The sequence below is a fragment of the Aedes aegypti genome, chromosome 3, assembly GCF_002204515.2.
Source record: "Aedes aegypti strain LVP_AGWG chromosome 3, AaegL5.0 Primary Assembly, whole genome shotgun sequence".
Lineage (NCBI taxonomy): Eukaryota > Metazoa > Arthropoda > Insecta > Diptera > Culicidae > Aedes > Aedes aegypti.
The window spans coordinates 170,176,225-170,195,660 of record NC_035109.1 but is presented as its reverse complement, the minus strand read 5'-3'; the positions used below and the strand labels follow the sequence as shown (position 1 = coordinate 170,195,660).

The following is a 19,436-nucleotide window of genomic DNA, read 5'->3' as shown; positions in this document are numbered from 1 at the left end:
GTCCACCAACGTTACAACCCCGGACCAAGTTAAACGAGAGTGCGAGATCGTGAACTGCGTCGCCAATTGCGCATCACGTTCCGGATCAGAACCTTAGGGGAGGAGTTCATTTCATCACGTACGGTCAGAGCGCCATACGCGAGGCCGTACGGAGGTACGTTGGCTCTAAACCGAAGGAAGAAGATCAACCCCGGGTCACACGACACTCCGTCGTAGCCAAAGCTCTCTGGAGAAAATCGGAGGCCATCCGTCCAGCCGCCACCCGCTTCGCAACTTTAGTTCGGCCATATTTGCACGGGCTCATCGCGCTGCACGCCATTCCTGCAGCGACGGCGAAACGATCCCCTTCGCCGCCATCGTTACGAAGGTTCTCGCCGCCATCGCCGAGGTTCCTGGCTGATTCGAGTCGTCGCCGAGATTCAACAAGTCGACGAAGAAAAACCCTGCGCAGGTATGTGGTAGTTGTAGACATGGCCATGCTCTAAAGTGTTTCCCCAATCCAAACCCAACCCAAACCGTCCAACCCGAAACCGAATAAATTGTGGAATTTGTAATTAATAGAAAATCGAGTAGTTTTGGTTTAGTTGAGTTCCGTTTAGTGCAATTGTGAGGAAGGTCACTTCAATTGCGAGTTTTGTTTCAGGTTGCTGCTTCGATTTTCATTAAGAGGTTTTTAAGTTCTTCAGTTCAGTGGGTTGAACGAGTCTAAAGGCCCAAACGCAATGATAGCGGAACGGCAGCGGAAAGCGGAACCGGTTCGCCAGCATGGATTACAACAAGCTTGTCGACTCAGTGTTAGTTCAATTTCATTCGTTGTCAGCTCAGTCGAGATGGTATGGTTCATCCTGGCGAACCGGTACCGCATTCCGTTGCCGTTCCGCTATCATTGCGTTTGGGCCTTAAGGCGGGATTGAGCGTGTTGTGGGAGATATTTCAGCTTTCAGAGATTGCGCTTCTTTGTTTCAAATTTGAGCCAGCGACCGTTCGAGTACCCCTGAGGTAAAAGTCGAAATAGTCGGGCAAATCAAATCGACCGGCGGTCTCTCCTATTGCGAGAGTGGCGCTTAAATCGCCGGTTAACAATCCTCGAATTTGTCGAACGGTTACAATAGGAAGTTGGACCCACAGGCTCATCCCAAATCTATCGGCCTGGAAGACAGGAGCACCTAGAAGTGAACTTTCCTGTCACGTCACGGCTGATTCAAGCAGTACCTGTATCAATTTTGCCATGCGTTTTCACCATTTTGTTCTAAGTGAAGAAACGCCAGAACATGATGTCTGCGACTGCCTAACATAGAACGAAACACGGTGGCGGCTGCTCTTGGTGAGTACTTCAGCGTAGAAGGAGTGGTACACGGAATGAAAAGCGACCCCGATCTTTGGAATATGATGATCAACATGGTGGTGCATACAATGTCTGGCTTACAGAGTAACTGACGAGCAAAGCAGCGAAACGAGATGCAGAGAGCAGCGCTTGACGTCGGGGTCGTCGGACCGATATCGGCACTCGACAAGTCAGTGCAGTGTTAAAAGGCCGAGTAGACCGAGCGTAACGTAGTATCGGTAATAAGTCGTCAAGGCGCCTGCAAACCGGAAGTCACCCTCCAACCGGAATTGCAGAACCGACCCTGACACTTGGCCGACCAACATCGAGTTGGAGTAGGCTAGATCCTCCGCCGGGGACTAGCTGAGTAGATCGCGAAACAGCACCGGCAAATAGTCGTTGGGGCGCCTGTGAACCGGAAGCTTCCTTTCACCGGAAGCGCAGGACCGACCTCAGCATCTGCCCGGATAGCATCGGTTCGAAAGATCTTCCGCCGCTGGAAAAATCTTCTTCGGAGTAGAATAGAACCAGCGCAGTGGACTATTCCGAGTAGAACATATAAGTAGCGTATCACCGGCTTGAATCGTCGGAGCACCAGTGAACCAGAAGCCATACTCCAACCGGATTTGCTGGGCCGAATTCGGCACTCTACCGACCAACAACGGTGTAAGAACAACGCGTAACGTTGCCGGTTTCTGGAGATATCCGTTGAGGTGCTCTTCATCGAAGTAGGCTAGCTTCACCATCGTAAACTACGCCGAGTTGTATCGATCACGACAAACCACCGGCTTTAGGTAGTCGAGGCGCATGCGAACCGCAAGACCGACCTCGACCTTCAATCCAGTCCGCCCGTATAGCATGACGAGCAGAGTAATGAAGTCAAGCGCACCAACAAACGCAGTAGCTTCTATCGAATAAAGTCTCACATGACCCAGGCGTGTGGCTGGCCCCAAAATGTGAGTGACGTTGAAGAAACAAATTGCAGCCTGCTTAGTGGTGAACTCGCTTGGGGCGAAAAATCGCTTTAATAAAGAAAAAAAAAGATTGCAGCCAGATTGAATAGAGCAAAAGGTGACGAAAAGGCGAAGAAGCATCAACAAGCCCTCCGCCCCCTGAAGTAATACCATGAGGTAGTTCCAAGGGGATATCGGATTTGTGGAAAGAAAGCCAAAGAAAGGTGACGTGGTACAGAGTTATTTTCCTCTTTTTTCTTTGTTACCGCACTCGAGACGTGCATCCGCAGTAGACCGTAAGAACCACAGAGCCTCAACCCCATGTGCTCCCCAGATAAGTTGACGTTTCTAGCTTTGCTAGAAGTACGAAGGGGCAAGTTCTTCAACTACAGCCTGATCAGCATATATGCGCCAACGAACGATAAGCCCGATGACATGAAGGATGAGTTCTATGAGAGCCTGGATAAGGCCTACGGAGAGTGCCAAAAAAAAAGATGTCAAGATAGTCATCGGTAACGCAAATGCGCAGATCGGGAAAGAAGATTTCTTCCGACCCGTCATTGGAACGGAAAGCCTTCATTCCGTTACCAATGATATGGCCTGCGGCTAGTAACCTTCGCTGCTGCTAGAGAGATGGAAATCAGCAGTACCTACTTCGCACGAAAGAATATCCGCAAACACACATGGCGATGCCTGCTCCCAAATAGACCACGTGCTGGTTGATGGGCGACATTTCTCAGATGTCATGGATGTCAGGACCTTCCGAGGCCTTAATATCGACTCGGATCATTATCTCGTTGTAGCTAAAATTCGGGCGCGGTTATCCAGCGTCACGAATTCCACAACAAACAGAACGCTGCGCTTCAATATATTATGGATCCGGTAGAAATAAGTACAAACATTTTTTTTAAATTTATTTTTTCTCAATCTCCAAGCGTTGGGACTAATATTTCTATAGTGCGCTGTGTTCATAAACATCGTAAGAATGCAGCGCCACACTCAAAAACTGATTTCAAAATCACGCGAGTTGAGGCGCGTCGCGAGTCTCACTGGCGCGATCCGGTTTGGTGGCGGTGCGACAATACAACGCTTGTCGACTGATGGGGTAGCTGCGCAATACCGTCAGCAGTTGGGAAGAATCAACGTTGCTGGAGATATCGACAGCCTGTGGGACCCTATCCACGAAGCTGTGACAACAACGGCGCGGGAAGTGATCGGCACTGGTCAACGACGAAGACGAAACGACTGGTTCGATGAAGAGTGCCAGAGAGTGACAGACATGAAGAATGTTGCCAGAAGCCGTAGGCTTGTGGCCGGTACCCGACAGAACAGAGAGCGGTACAGGGCAGCGAGAGCCGTCGAAAAGCGAATCTACCGCAGAAAGAAAAGGCAGCACGAAGAGAGTGTGGTAGCTGACGCTCAAGAAAGCATGAACCGGAATGATATGCGGAGATTCTATGCAACGGTCAATGGTGTGCGGCACAATACCGTACCAGTGCCCGCCATGTGCAATGATCGAGAAGGGAATTTGCTGACCGATAAAACGGCGGTGGCTGCCAGTTGGAAGGAGCACTTTCAGCAATTGTTGAACGGTGGAAATGGAAATGTAGCGAGGAACAGGATGAACATAGATGACGACGACCATAGGAAAGGTTAAAAAGGCTATCAGCGAGCTGAAGAACTGTAAGGCTGCTGGGAAGGACGAGATACCGGTCGAGCTTCTCAAGCACGGAAGCGAGCAGCTTTACCAGTCGATCCACCGAGTACTTCTGAAGGTATGGGAGGACGAATAATTGCCCGCCGGCTGGTTGGATGGCCTCATCCGCCCTATCTACAGGAAAGGGCACAGACTGGATTGTGCCAATTACAGAGGAATTACCCTGCTGAATTCGGCGTACAAAATTCTGTCGCGCATCCTGTTTAACAGACTGTGACCGCTCGAGGAGTCCTTCGTCGGCGAATACCAAGCTGGTTTTCGTGAGGGCCGTTCGACAACGGACCAGATGTTTAGCTTGCGAATGATCCTAGACAAATTCCGGGAGTATAACTTGCAGACTCACCATCTGTTTATTGATTTCAAGGCGGCGTTCGACTCAGTGAAAAGAAATGAGCTTTGGCCGATAATGTCTGAAAATGGTTTTCCGGCGAAACTAATTAGGCTGATACGTGCTACGCTGGATGGTTCGAAATCAAGTGTTCGGATCGCAGACGAGGTGTCAATCTCGTTCGTGACGTTAGACGGATTGAAGCAGGGAGACGCACTTTCGAATTTACTGTTCAACATTGCACTGGAGGGTGCTATTAGGAGATCTGGCGTGCAGAGAAATGGCACTATTATCACAAGGTCGCACATGCTCCTTGGCTTTGCAGACGATATAGACCTAATTGGAATTGATCGCAGGTCAGTGGAAGAGGCCTTCGTGCCTCTGAAGAAGGAGACAGCGAGGATAGGCCTGACTATTAATTTTACCAAAACGAAGTACATGGTTGCAGGTAGAGATAGAGTCAGGCACGGTGGTGTAGGTGCTGAAGTAGTGTTTGATGGGGATGTGTTTGAAGTTGTTGAAGAATTTGTTTATCTTGGAACACTTGTGACATGTGACAACGACGTTTCCCGCGAAGTGAAAAGTGTTGGAATAGAGGTAGTGTCGCATCTCAGGTAGAAGAATCGTCGGTTGAGAAGCATGCGTCGTCGTAGGTAAAAGTGTAGAAGATTTGTTGTGAGGTATAATATTTGTGTAGGATGTTGAATTGTAAAAATATATACCTGGAATGAATAAAGAGAGTTGCAGCTGCTGATTGAGGTATCAGTCAGTTAGCTGCCCAGTTGAAGGAGACATCTACTGTATTGTATTTCTTTATGATTTGCAATCGGATGTGGACGGGCTAGCCTCGCTAGGATCTGCGTGGTCTTAGCGGACTAGCCTTTCAACAGGTTATTGGCCCAGATTTCAGAAGAAAGTACTTAGAAAGTGTACTCTGGTCAGAGAGGTTTTGCGAACGACTCTGTGAATGATTATGCGCCCTTGGCGTGCCTAAATGCTGCTGTCGAATAGCAGATTTAGAAGAAAGTTTTGTCGGGTGAAGCATCTTTGGCGGTAATGTTGGTCAAGCCAGAGTGGAAGAATATAGTGCGGACACTGTTGCTGGTAATTTTTATCGAGGAGGAGCGATTAGCAGTTGCGCCGATTGTTGCATTGAAACGTTTGGTGTTCATTTTGTTTTGTTTTTGTATGGACTTTCAAGTGAGAGCAGTGAGAGAGTGAGACGGTGTTAGACTGGAACGTGAGACTGTTTACTACACTGAAACAAGCGTTGCAGTAATGAGAACCATGAACGTGTTTTTAAATTTACTATTCCAACCACGATTGAGCTGTAATGAACGCTTTTTATTTGCGTTTTGTTCCCTCTCAATCCAACCGCGTCGATAACCGAGCGGCTAGCGTTCGCGCTTGACAATCGCCAGATCCTCGGTTCGATTCTGGTCTGCTGCAAGTTTTTAACCATGACATAGTAATTTTTACTATACAAATGGTGCCATGGTAAAATTGAATGCACAAAATATTCTAAATAAATGCGAATTTAGTCTGCACAAATCAAGTGGCGTTGTGTATTTAATTTAACCCTCTGATATAGTATTTTCAACCGCAACGCTGTTCTCAGTGTACAGATACAATCTAGAGAAAAGTGCAACACAGTGGTCCGAAAGTAGTATTTTTTTGGACGAATTACTTTTACCAAGCGTAAAATGGCAGAAGCAAAGATAACGTTTGATCGGTTGAACGATGTGAACTGGTCAACATGGAGATTTAGAATGGAGCTGATGCTGATGAAGGATGATTTGTGGACGATAGTGAAGGACTCCAAGCCGGAGTCTGCGGATATGACGACAGCATGGACTAGAAAGGACGAAAAGGCTCGTGCGATAATCGGATTGGCACTGGATGATAGCCAGTTAATCCACGTCATGGAAGCTGCTACAGCGAAGGAAATGTGGGAGAAGCTCAAAAGCTATCACGAGCGAGGATCTTTATCGAACAAGATTCACATTCTTAGAAAACTTTGTTCGATGCGCTTGGAAGAAAATGGAAACATGTCCGACCATCTGTTGGAAGCATCAGAGTTAGTTCACCGTTTGGCCAGGATGGGAGAATCGCTAAAGGAACATCTTGTTGTAGCTATTTTGTTGTCAAGTCTGCCTGTGTCCTTCAGCCCACTCGTAACTGCGTTGGAAGGACGTCCTGAAGAAGATTTGAAACTTGATTATGTGAAGGGAAAGCTGCTGGATGAGTGGAGACGGAAAAGTGAATACAGTAAGCAGGAGAACGTCCATGAAAATGTATTGAAAACAACAGTGCAGATAGAGAATCGTCGAAATTATGTTCGGACGTGCTACTATTGTGGACGAGAAGGCCATTTCCAGAGAAGCTGCCCTATTTTGTTGGAGGAGACGAAAAACAACATGAGAAAAGATCAAGCGAAGGCAATAACTGTACAGCAGCCAGAACCGGTACGTGATGGTGCTGATCGTGGAGTGTGCTTCACGGTCACTACTGAAAGTGATGTGCTTGCTGGAAAATGGATTCTCGATACTGGGTGCACAAAACACATGACAAATTCAGTCGCAAGTCTCGGTTGTCAGTCAGCAGAATAACAGAAGATGGCTTTACAGTAGTTTTTGGATCGACAAGCTGTCGAATCATGAGGGATGGTACGGTAATTGCTGTAGGTAAGAAGAGAAACGGTTTGTATTATCTTCAGCAGTACTAACAATGCATTGAACTCTGAGCTGAAGCAGGAGGAGTGAAAAATTGAAGTAATAAGAACAAGTGGGCTGCACTAAGGAGGAGTGTTGAGATAGAGTAGTGACAGCCCCCTGGCAACACATGTGAAAAAGCGAGTGAGGTCAACCCCCTGGTTGATGACATGACGACGACTGACATTTGCATAGGTGTTGAGTGTGTGAGTGTGTAAATTAACGAAGCATTTATGCTGATGGATATGTATGGTTGTTATTGTTTTTTTTTTAGTCCGTACTGCTTACTCGTTGTAAATAGATGTAAAAATGAGAAAATAAGTCGTCGTAATCGTAATTTACTTTTATCCGATCACGTGAATCCCGGGACGGGTATGGTTTGTTTCGTGTAACCGTGTCCACTGCGCTGGGATCCAACAGGTTATGGGCCCAGGAACGTGTTCTTACAGCATGTATCGTTCTGGAGGAAGATTGGCCGCATAAGCCGCGTGGCGCAGGACGGGATCCTCAGGAAGGATGGATTGGCCGCAACGGAGGACGGGATCTATCGGGAACGTAGGCGATACAGGACACTGGATGGCAGCTGGCTGGTCAAACGAGCTCGTGGACAGGATCGAAGTCAGGAGGAGCTCGGATGGAGGACGAAGCATGTACGAAGTTCGGAACGAGGAGGAGTTTCGAGACAGGAGGAGACGATCGGGAGTTGAGGTTGCGACCCTAAGGAGGAGTGTTGGAATAGAGGTAGTGTCGCATCTCAGGTAGAAGAATCGTCGGTTGAGAAGCATGCGTCGTCGTAGGTAAAAGTGTAGAAGATTTGTTGTGAGGTATAATATTTGTGTAGGATGTTGAATTGTAAAAATATATACCTGGAATGAATAAAGAGAGTTGCAGCTGCTGATTGAGGTATCAGTCAGTTAGCTGCCCAGTTGAAGGAGACATCTACTGTATTGTATTTCTTTATGATTTGCAATCGGATGTGGACGGGCTAGCCTCGCTAGGATCTGCGTGGTCTTAGCGGACTAGCCTTTCAACAAAAAGACGTGTTGCGGCTGCGAATAGGGCCTTTTACGGACTACGTAACCAGCTTAGGTCCCGCAGCTTACAAACGGAAACAAAATTCGCCCTGTATAAAACATTGATTCTTCCGGTGGCTCTCTACGGGCACGAAGCGTGGACGTTGAAAGAGTCAGATCGGAAAGCTTTTTCACAATCTTACATCTCAATTTGTCCAAATTGACTTTTGTGTCTACGACCTTCAGGTATTTTCAAAACACCGTCGGCTGGTTAAGCCGTAATAGACATGACAACCCTAGTTGAGTAAAATTGAGCGGCGATCTCTCTATCGCAAAAGGGGTCGATATGACGAGATACGACCACGTCGAAAGCCGGACCCATACTAACCATCTCATTGAGCCAACGTTGGCTTATGAGTAGTGTGGCACAAACAAGGCAACAGTGCGACGCTAAAAATAAAATCTCTCACTGTTGTTCGTGGGTACGCTTAGCAGAGTCGAATTGGGCATCTCAGAGAGCCGAAGGAGGTGTAAGGTTGTGAAGAGAAAATGGGGTCGTGACGGACTTTGGTTTCTGGTTGGCCGATTGCGCTGCAGAATCGTTACCCGTTCTGTGGCGTAGTTGGTTAACGCGCCCAGTCTAGCGTATTGGGAGTCGTGGGATCGAAGCACACCAGAACGATTCCATTATTTTTCACAATCTTCATCTCGATTTGTCCAAATTGACTTTTGTGTCTACGACCTTCAGGTATTTTCAAGCTCTCGGTGTTTTTAAGCGTAGAGTGCTGCGGACAATACTCGGTGCGAAACTCGAAAATGGTGTGTGACGCAGACGCATGAATCACGAGTTGTATCAAGTGTATAAAGATGCGAATATTATCAATCGTGTATAATACGGAAGACTTTAGTGGGCTGGTCACTCAGTACGAATGTCGGAAGAAAGAATTGCAAAAATAATATTCAGTAGGGAACCAGGCAGAGGTCGGCGGCTTCGGGGAAGACCACGAATACGCTGGCTGTACGCAGTGGAAGAGGACCTGGCGACCCTAAACGTTCGGGGCAACTGGAGAAGTTTCACCCAAGACCGACGAATGTGGAGCTCTACAATACGCCCGGCAATGGCGTGACGCTACGCTGTAACCATCAAGGTATCAAGGTAGGTAGAAGTGCGAAAATTCTATAAAAAAGAAAAACATCATATACACGTCGAGGGTGTCTTCCCGAAACACTATACAAGGTTGTGGTCACCAACGCCGTACAGTGAAGACGCAGAAGCAATCGCAGAGGCCCGGCAAAAGTCTAAAAGTCTGGCTTATCCGAACAAGTACAGGAATGTGTTGCAGAAGTGTCTTGACGAAGCCACGTTTGGGCCCATTTGCCTGCTGGATACGTTTGGAAAACTCCTGGACAGAATCATCCTCAACAGGCTGACAAAGTTTACGGGTTGTCGAAAATGCAGTTTGGATTCCGCAAAGGAGTAGCGACGGTAGACGTAATTCGAACAGTACTCGAGTGTGCTGAGAAAGCACAAACGAAGAGGAGATCGATACTGCGCCTTGGTTCCAATAGATGTGAAGAACGCATTCAACAGTGCCAGCTGGAAGGATATCGCCACAGTAATGCACAGAATGCAGGTCCCCGACTATCTGTGCAAGATCCTGAAGAACTACTTCCAGAGCAAAATCTTGGTGTACGAAACAAATAAAAGGCAGAGGTCAATGCAAGTGACAGCGGGCGTCCCTCAAGGTTCCATTCTCGGTCTAACTCTTTGGAACGGAATGTATGATGTAGTCTTGACACTGCGGCTGTCCTGGAAGGTGAAGATTGTTGGTTTTGCGGATGATACGTCACTAATGGTGATGGGTGAGACGCTGGAAGAAGTGGAGATGTCGATGATGGAAACAATTGACGCAATCGATGGCTGGATGAGCGGAGTCAAACTGCAGATAGCTCACCACAAAACAGAGGTGCTGCTATTCAGCAACTGCAAGGCGGTTCAGCAGATGCAGGTCAACGATTCCACCAAAGACAAATTAAAGACCTCCATGTCCCTTGCAGTTGCCCAAAATTATATGGCTCATAAGGTAATCTAGAATGCCGTGAAAAGTGTACTGCGATCTGTCAAACTTGGGAACTTTTGCACTACCGAGGGACGGAATGCAGTACTAGAAGTGGTACCCAATCTGAGCCCGAGTGTGACGGACCTGATTGCACCAAAACGCGTATAGAAGCGCCTGGGAGTAATGATCGAAGATCGGCAGAATTTTAACAGCCACGTTGATTACGCATGCGAAAAATCCGAGAAAGCAATGAATGCAATAGAGAGAACAATGCCAAACTTAGGTGGTCCAAGCAGCAGTACTAGGCGTCTGCTAGCTAATGTCTCGTCATCAACACTAAGGTATGGAGTACCTGCTTCGGGCATGGCCCTGGAAGCAAAGCGGAACCGCGAAAAGCCGTTTCGGCTGATGAGAGTGCGAGCTGCGAGTGCGTATAGAACCATATCGCCAGAACAGAAGCGATAACGCAAATCATGTCGTCCCTGCAACAGAAATAGCGAGAAGACCAAAGGGCTCGAGCCGCGATCGGAGTAGGTTAGATCCTCCGTTGGGGACTAACCCTAGTAGTTCGAGCATCACGTTGTACCGGTGATGAGCAGTCAGGCACCTGCGAACCAGAAGTCTCCCTCCACCGATCCAGGTATTAAACCGACCAGCATCGAGTTAACGGTTGCGTGCGACTAGTTGAGTAGACCTCGAATTAGCCCCGGAAAATGATCGTCTGGGTGCTTGTGAACCAAACTCCACTGGAATCCACAGAACCGACATCGGCATCTGCCCGGATACCATCGGTTCGGAATATCTTCCACCGCCGGGAAAGTGTTTGTCTGAGTCGGATAGAACCACCGCCGGGGACTATCCCGAGTACAGCTAGGATTCGCTGGTTGGAACACGACTGCCTTCCATCTAGCGAATCCGACCCGTGAGCTGTAACGACTGACAGCTTGTGTAAAAGCTCCAGACTAACGCATCTGGAGCGCAAATCGTCACGAAACACACATATACATACACATTTGTTCTATTTATGGAGACTTCAATGCGACGGTACTCAGACGTCAAAGTCAGTTTGGCATCTTCTCTTGACATTTGAAAGCGTTTTAGGTGTTTATTTTTCAACCAGCCAACATCCATCCATCGAGCCATTCCATGTAGCGGTCTCCAAAGAGTGAATTCCCACGACGTACGTAGCGTATCACAAGCTTCAGTCGTCGGAGCGCCAGTGAACCGGAAGCTATCCTCCAACCCGAATCCAACAACGGAGTAAGAACAACGAGTAACGTTACCGGTTTCGGGATATTCTTCCGTCTTCGGGATACTCTTCATCAGAGTAGGCTAGCTTCACCGTCGGGAACTACGCCGACTGGTATCGATAACGACGAATCGCCGGCTTAGGGTCGTCGGGGCACTTGTGAACCGGAAATCACTCCCAACCCAAACCGCAAGACAGACCTCGGCATTCAGCCAGTTCGCCATAAGAGCATGACGAGCAGAGCAATGAAATCAAGCGCACCAACAAACCCTATCGAAAAAAGTCTTACATGGCCCAGACGTGTGACCGGCCTCAAAATCACTACCCTAAACGTCACTCAGTTGAAGAGACAAATTGCAGCCACAGTGAATGTGAATAAAGGACTAGTTCTTCATTTACAGCCTGATCAACTTATATGCACTAATAAACGATAAGCCCGGTGACATGAAGGATGAGTTCTATGAGAGCCTAGATAAGACCTACAGAGAGTGCCCATAACAAGATGTCAAGTTAGCCATCGGCGACGCAAATGCGCAGATCGGGAAAGAAGACTTCTTCCGACCCGTCATTGGGACGGAAAGCTTACATTCCGTTACCAACAATGGACATTTCTCCATTCCGTTACCAACAATCGACATTTCTCTGATGTCATGGATGTCAGGACCTTCCGAGGCCCTAATATCGACTCGGATCATTATCACGATGTAGCTAAAATTCGGGCGCAGTTATCCAGCGTCACGAGCTCCAGAACGACCAGAACGCCTCGCTTCTATATCCAACACTTATCGTCTGATGGGGTAGCTGCACAGTACCGCCAGCAGCTAGACGAGCAGTTGGGAAAAATCAACGTTTCTGGAGATGTCGACTGTGTCGATGACCCTATCCACGAAGCTGTGACAACAACGACGCGGGAAGTGATTGGTACTGGTCAACGACGAAGACGAAACGACTGGTTCGACGAAGAGTGCCAGAGAGTGACAGACATGAAGAATGTCGCCAGAAGCCGTATGCTTGCGGCCGGTGCCCGACAGAACAGAGAGCGGTACAGGGTAGCGAGAGCTGAAGAAAAGCGAACCCACCGCAGAATAAAAAAGGCAGCATAATGAAAGTGTGGTAGCTGAAGCTCAAGAAAGCATGAACCGGAACAATATGCGGAGATTTTATGCAACGGTCAATGGCGCACGGTACAATACCGTTCCTGTGCCTGCCATGTGCAATGATCGAGAAGGGAATTTGCTGGCCGATGAAACGGCGCACATTGGGGAAATCCGAACCCAAAGGTGGAAAAAATTGATAACTTTCACAATAGAAAGACTAAAAATAAGTTTTATAGCTTGTTCGGAAGGAAATTTTCTCAGGAATCGATTGGTGATGGTTTCATAAACGTGTGATCGCTCTGGGATAAGCAATGGTGCCCGTTTTGCCCTGATTCCTTGGAAAGTTTTGATTTTCATGTTGTTTTGTGTAAAATTGTTTTATTATGGAGATTATTTCCGATGAACTCCGTCATTTCTAGTCCATTCAACAATGTTCAACAGAGAACGTTATAAAAATATGGACATTTAGGGGATTATGGGGCCAAATGTACAGTAAAATATTTTTGAAGAGGATTTTTTGTTTTTAATTTTTTCAACGTGTTTTTTATTGAAATAAATACTAAAATAGGGTAGGTGTACCAGTTATGGCCATAGTGGTTCCCTATTTCGCCATACGTGTTGATTTGAATAATTCTACATTTCAAAAGGTTTTGTGTATTTCAGCAGTTTGATATACTATATAACTTGATGATGAAACATTCGAAGAGATGAAAAATGTGAAAGTTATTGAAAATGTGCATATCACCAAATAGGGAACCACTATGGCCATAACTGGTACACTTTCCCTAGTAAAATAACCATAAGTATAGCTTGCAGAAAAAAAGTTGTAGTGAAATTTATAGAAAATATATGATAATTAATTATGCTCTTTGCACAGTATTGTGAATAATTTACTTTCTTATATCACAAATTGCAAACATTTCCAAACGATATGCGATAGTTTGGGTACACGATATTGATCTAAATGATCAATTGCCGTTAGCCTCATTGATAGCAGATAGTGGGAGCATATAGTTTTTTGGCTATTTTTGCCCCGATTCCCCTAAAAACGATTTGTTTCATAATTAATTGAACCGATATCTCCGAATTAAATTTATTATTTACTAAATTGTTTATTCAGTGGATTATGCAGTATTTCAATAATAAAACATAGGAGATTATGGGGATTTTTACACATAAATTGAAAAAAAAACTCAAAAATGAATCCATTAAGAAACCTTCTGCAGTTTTTTTTTCTGGCTGAAACAAATCGCTCAGGATTAAGTTAGTAGGTTAACTGTAGAAATTTGATGAGAGTAAAATTGCATTTTACACGTAATTATTTGGGAAATAATTTTGTCTTTTTACAAATGTTTATTATAACAATATTCGGCAGTGGGGTTTTTGAAAACTACAAAGCTCATATTTGGTCAGAGTATGCATCGTTTTAAAGTGTTTCTTATTGCAAAGTTTCAGACAATTTAACTGAAAAAATTCCCCTGGGCAAAGTGAATCATGGAAGTGCCTATGTACCTCTACACCCTACTACAGAAATAGTGGTCATAAAAGTGAACAAACAAAGTCTTCCATATATTTAAATATGGCACATTTGTATTGTATAACATGTAGTAGTTGTAATGCTCAATTCTCAATATTTTTCAAACTCATTTATCCATTTCATTAGTATAATTTATGTTTTGTTTGTTATGTGGCCTGCTTATTCAACGAAATGAAAACAAACTAAGATATATAAATGCATGCTATCTGGTGACTCAGCGTTTATCTTTTTGTTATTCAAGTTTGTTCGTACTTTTTTATGAAAACATATAAAACAAGAAAATAATATCTTTATGTTATGCATTTTAGTAAGCTATTGGATGCTTAACATTCAGTCAAACAGATGTAACCATAATAACTGTTTACAATATTAACACAGTATGATTCACCAAGAGGGACATAAATGTCAACTAACAAGCAATCTGTTTGTAGAGGGCGGAAACATAACAAACATAGTAGTATATATTATACTAATTGAATGAATGATCGATTTTGGAAAAAATCTAGAATTGAGCATGGTTAGCAACTGCATTTTCACTTTTATTGTCACTTTTTCTCTAGTGTATGATGGCAATTAAAATATTGTAATACCAAATATCCATAAAAAGACAAAATTATTCTCGAATAATTTCTTGTAAAATGCAATTTAACTTTCATGAAATTACTACAGTAGTGATTGTGTAACTAACCTGATATGTAATTTGTTTCAATCAGAAGAAAACGACAGATGGTTTCTTGGTGGATTCATTTTTTGTTTTTTTATTTGATTAGTTTTTTATTTGTTTGTAAAAGATCCCCATAATCTCCTACGTTTTATGCTTTATATTGTATTAGATACAGAATAAACAAATCAGTACATAATAAATTTTATTTGGAGATATCTGTTCAATTAATTTTGAATCAAATCGTTTTTAGGGGAATTTGGGCAAAAATAGCCAAAAAGCTGTATGCTCCCACTACCTGCTATCAATGAGGCTAACGGCAATCGATCATTTAGATCAATATCGTGTACCCAAACTATTGCATATCGTTTGGAAATGTTTGGAATTTGTGATATAAGAAGGTTAATTATTCACAATATTGTGCATAGAGCATAATTAATTATCATACATTTCTTATAAATTTCACTACAACTTATTTCTGCAAGCTACATTTATGGTTATTTTACTATTTTAGTATTTATTTCAATAAAAAACACGTTGAAAAAATGAAAAACAATAAATCCTCTCAAAAAATATTTCATTGTTCATTTGGCCCTATAATCCCCTAAATTTCCATTTTTTAATAACGTTCTCTGTTGAACAATGTTGAATGAATTAGGGATGATGGAATTCATCGGAAATATTCTCCACAATAAAACAATTTTACACAAAACAACATAAAAATCAAAAATTTTCAAGGAATCGGGGCAAAACGGGCACCATAGCTTATCCCAGAGCGGTCCCACATTCATGAAACCATCACCAATCGATTTCTGAGAAAATTTCCTTTCGAACAAGCTATAAAACTTATTTTTAGTCTTTCTATTGTGAAAGTTATCAATTTTTTCCACCTTTGGGTTCGGATTTCCCCAATGTGCGGCGGTGGCTGCCAGGTGGAAAGAGCAATTTAAGTATAACTTGCAGACTCATAACCTGTTTATTGATTTTAAGACGGCATACGATTCAGTGAAAAGAAATGAACTGTGGAGGACAATGTCTGACTATGGTTTTCTGGCAAAACTAATTAGACTGAAGTTAGATGGATTGCAGCAGGGAGACGCACTTTTGAATTTACTGTTCAACATTGCACTAGAGGGTGCTATCGGGAGATCTGGTGTGCAGAGACATGGCACTATCATCACACGGTCGCACATGCTCCTTGGATTTGCGGACGATATCGACCTTATTGGAATCGATCGCAGGTAAGTGAGAAGGCCTTCGTGCCTTTTAAGATGGTGATAGCGAGGATAAGCCTGAAGATTAATTCAACCAAAACGAAGTACATGGTTGCAGGTAGAGATAGAGATAGGATTGGTGATGAAAAGGATCCTCGACCAGCTGGATTTGACCCTGTTATCCTCAGCGTGGTCTAGTTGTTGAATAGTTACGGCTGTTTGAGCACACATGACTTCTCCCAAAAAGTGTACCGATACTGCTTCCAAAATACTGTCGTTGCCAAACTTATCGAATCTTGTATACCGCCCATAAAGGCATAACTGTCCCATATTGAATTAGTAGGCATTGAGAAAATTGCGCTCAAAGTTTTAAGTTTGCATTTTTATACAAATGTTTATAATTTTCTGGTAAATTTTTGAATGCAAAATTCATTTAGCTCCACCCCACAGAATATTCATTTTGATAATATTGATCAGTAAAAAATATAAAGTTCAACATAATCCCAGTTTTTCAGTTGTTGTTGGGGTTCAAAGTTCGTATAGAGACTTTTATGCCTTTATTTTTCAATATGGGACTGCACCAACTTCATATTCTTCCACAACATTTTCAAACAAAGTGTAAACATGTTCATATGCATAGTGAGGTGTATATAAAAACATGAATGTTGCGATGAAAAAAGGTGTTGGTTCAAAAATCAATATGGGACAGTTATGCTTTTATGGGCAGTATAGCTTAGTTACAATCCTAGATATTTAGTGTTAAAGACTTGTTCTGACTCACCTCCCATCAACGAAATCTGTCGAGTTAACTTTCATCTGCTGAGCGAGGCGTGAGCTCCTCCCGTGGTACGCCGGTGAGCCCCGTATCCGGTTGATCAGATACCGATCGGAGCCGCTCGTTTCCGGACTGGACGCTCGCCGCAGCAGATTTGGTGAACTAGAATCTAAACAGTCGTTGTGACTCGAAGACGCCTTCGAGGAGGAGTTGTGCGAGTTGAGAGTGGTGACCGCGGCCGCAGCGTGACAGAAGTTGTAGATCGCGTCGATGTTCTCGTTCTCCAGATAGTACCGCTCGGTGTTGTTGCTGCTGCTGGACTGGTTCCGGGTGAGACTGGACGGAGTGTTGGCGTTCCGTCGGATGGCACCTTGAATGTAGAGGGAATCCATCTTCTCCTCTAGAAAATAACGATCCGCTTCCGAGAGGGACGTTAGCGATTGTCCTTCCCTCGAGTAGTTCCCGTGGTTCCGTTGGAGGTCCATGAGAACCGGGGACAGTCTTTGATGGTGCTGATAGGTGTTGGTTAGTAGTGCATCTATGGGAGTGTATGTCCGAGGCCTTAGCGGCCGGTACTCGCCTCGTCTGCTGACATTGGGCGGTGGAGGTTGATGCAGAAATGGTGCGTTTTGATCTATTGATGAAGAGGAGCTCCTGGAGAGCATATTGCCATTTTCTAAGGTTTTATCACTAGCGCATCCATTAGCAGTAGGGTGATTCGTTACTAGGCTCGTTTCGGCAGTGTAGATGTCCGAATCGATACCGAGGATCGGTGATTTGCGGGACATTTGGTACGCTTGTGGATCCAGCGGACTGGAGCTCAGTGGGTGGTGATACTGAAGGGCGTCCATCGAAGGAGTGTTCCGCCCAAGGGACGCTAGCGGACACTCTACCGGTGCACCACGGCGCTGTTGGTGCGACATCTTGGGTAGATATGTGCTATCTGCAAAAGTAAAAGAAAATAATAACGTATTTTTTAGTTTTTGGTGCATTTACAAATTAGCAAGTTAGAAGGCTTAAATAGATAGATATACTGGGTACAAATATATCATCCCAATTAACTATAATTGTATGGGTCTTCAAACCTAACAATAAAACACAAACGATCGAAAGGTGATTGCTGGTAGCAACGGATTTGATAGAGGATATAATCAATCAAATGAGCATAAAATGCAGCACGATAGAAAATAAAGCCCCCACGTTCTCCACATGAGTGAGCGACGATGCACTTGAATCAATTCGTCAGCTGCGCAAGGACCATTATTGCCTGGAAGTCTTTTGCGTTTGATGGATTTCCATTCCACTTTCAGCTCGGGCGATCACCACATACAGCGACGGTAGAAACTTTAAGTCCACATCACTAAACATAATGATGTTCGCTGAATTTCTGTACTTGTTCTTCATCAGAACTATTTCAAATTCAAAAATATATGTTTATAAGTTCCTACTATTGTTATGTTCTGCAAATAATTCATTCGTCAAATTGGATACCTTTAAAAGCAAAATTACAATAACAATATTAACAAAAAAAAAAAAAAAACAGAAATTCAGAGAAAAAGATATATTTACCAAGGTAATCTCAAAATTTTATCCGTCACTGTACCTATCCTGCTTCTGTTGCTCTGCCGTGCAGTGATGCAACAAATGTTTGACCGTTCTAGCCTAGAGTGCAGAAGCTGTTTTGCGATGAATTTCTCCATTTCCACCTGATAAATTATGCGTATCAAGGCCAATAAAATGCATTAATCAATGGTGGTGGTGGTATCCGAGATTAGAATCAGGCAACCGGTAAGCATCGGATTGCGAAAATTCCTCCCAGGGGCATCAGCCTTGACTCAAGTATGGATACAGAGCTCCTGACCGGCTTTGGATAGGATTAACATAAGGTGCAGTACATACTTAAGATCTCAGCTGGATTCATTTTAAAGTCTATTTATTAGTATCATTTCAAACATTACATGCATTTTATATCTATCATCTGAATTCAGTAAAACTAAATTGAGGTATTATTAACATTTTGATTTTTGTTGTTTCAATTGGCTATGAATTAACATTTGGGACTGTCTGTTCCGGTGGTAAAAGTCTACATCACAGATGACCCCTAATTCATGATTGTATACGGCATCATGCTTACCATGCCTAGGAATGAATGGTTAGGTGAGTCTACATAAAAACTAACCACTAATGAAGCCTGTGGAGTACCAGGGCACCTTTTACACAATTGTGCCCTTCCTGCGCTACCCGGAGCAATGCTGTTGTTGTTGTTTAGTTTAAATTATCACCTATATGAATTCGCATCATGCGTTTTACACAGTGTACTATGTGCTTTTTCGTTTTCGGTGACTTTTAATAGATACCGTGCTGAGATTGCAAAAAGCTCAATCCTGCCTAGTTTGGGTAGTGGCTACGGTTAGGATAGCTCAGATCATTTCTTAGCATAAAAAAACAGCAACGAGCAATCTTTGCAGACTCATGAAAAATGGTACAGCCCAAATGGCGATAGTGCAAGAATCTTATTTTCGTAAGGGAAACTTTTATCTAGGTAACATTGTGGACTCAGTTTTTGCCACATTCAGCAAACATGAAATGACAAACTCGACATTTCTGAGTGACCTGCCAGAGATGTATGTGTTGTCACAATCGACGTTTCTGTTAGTGACCTCAACAGGAAATAACGGATGATTTCAAACGAGTTATCGCATACTGCGTAACAAAAGCCCTTCCGCTGATTATGGGCAGTGATGCTAATTCTCATCACATCATCTGGGGCAGCTCAGATGTCAATGTTTATTGAGAA

At 44.1% G+C, this 19,436-nt stretch overlaps 1 protein-coding gene across 1 annotated transcript in view; it reads right to left on the bottom strand.

The window, feature by feature from the left end:
- LOC5579937 (F-box/LRR-repeat protein 7) overlaps window positions 1-19,436 on the bottom strand; it is a 219,419-nt gene that overhangs the window by 23,001 nt on the left and 176,982 nt on the right. The window contains exon 3 of the mRNA XM_021851070.1: window positions 16,646-17,582. Within this exon, the coding sequence (XP_021706762.1) occupies window positions 16,646-17,562 (917 nt within the window). The 5' untranslated portion in view covers window positions 17,563-17,582. The remainder of the gene's footprint in view (window positions 1-16,645; window positions 17,583-19,436) is intronic.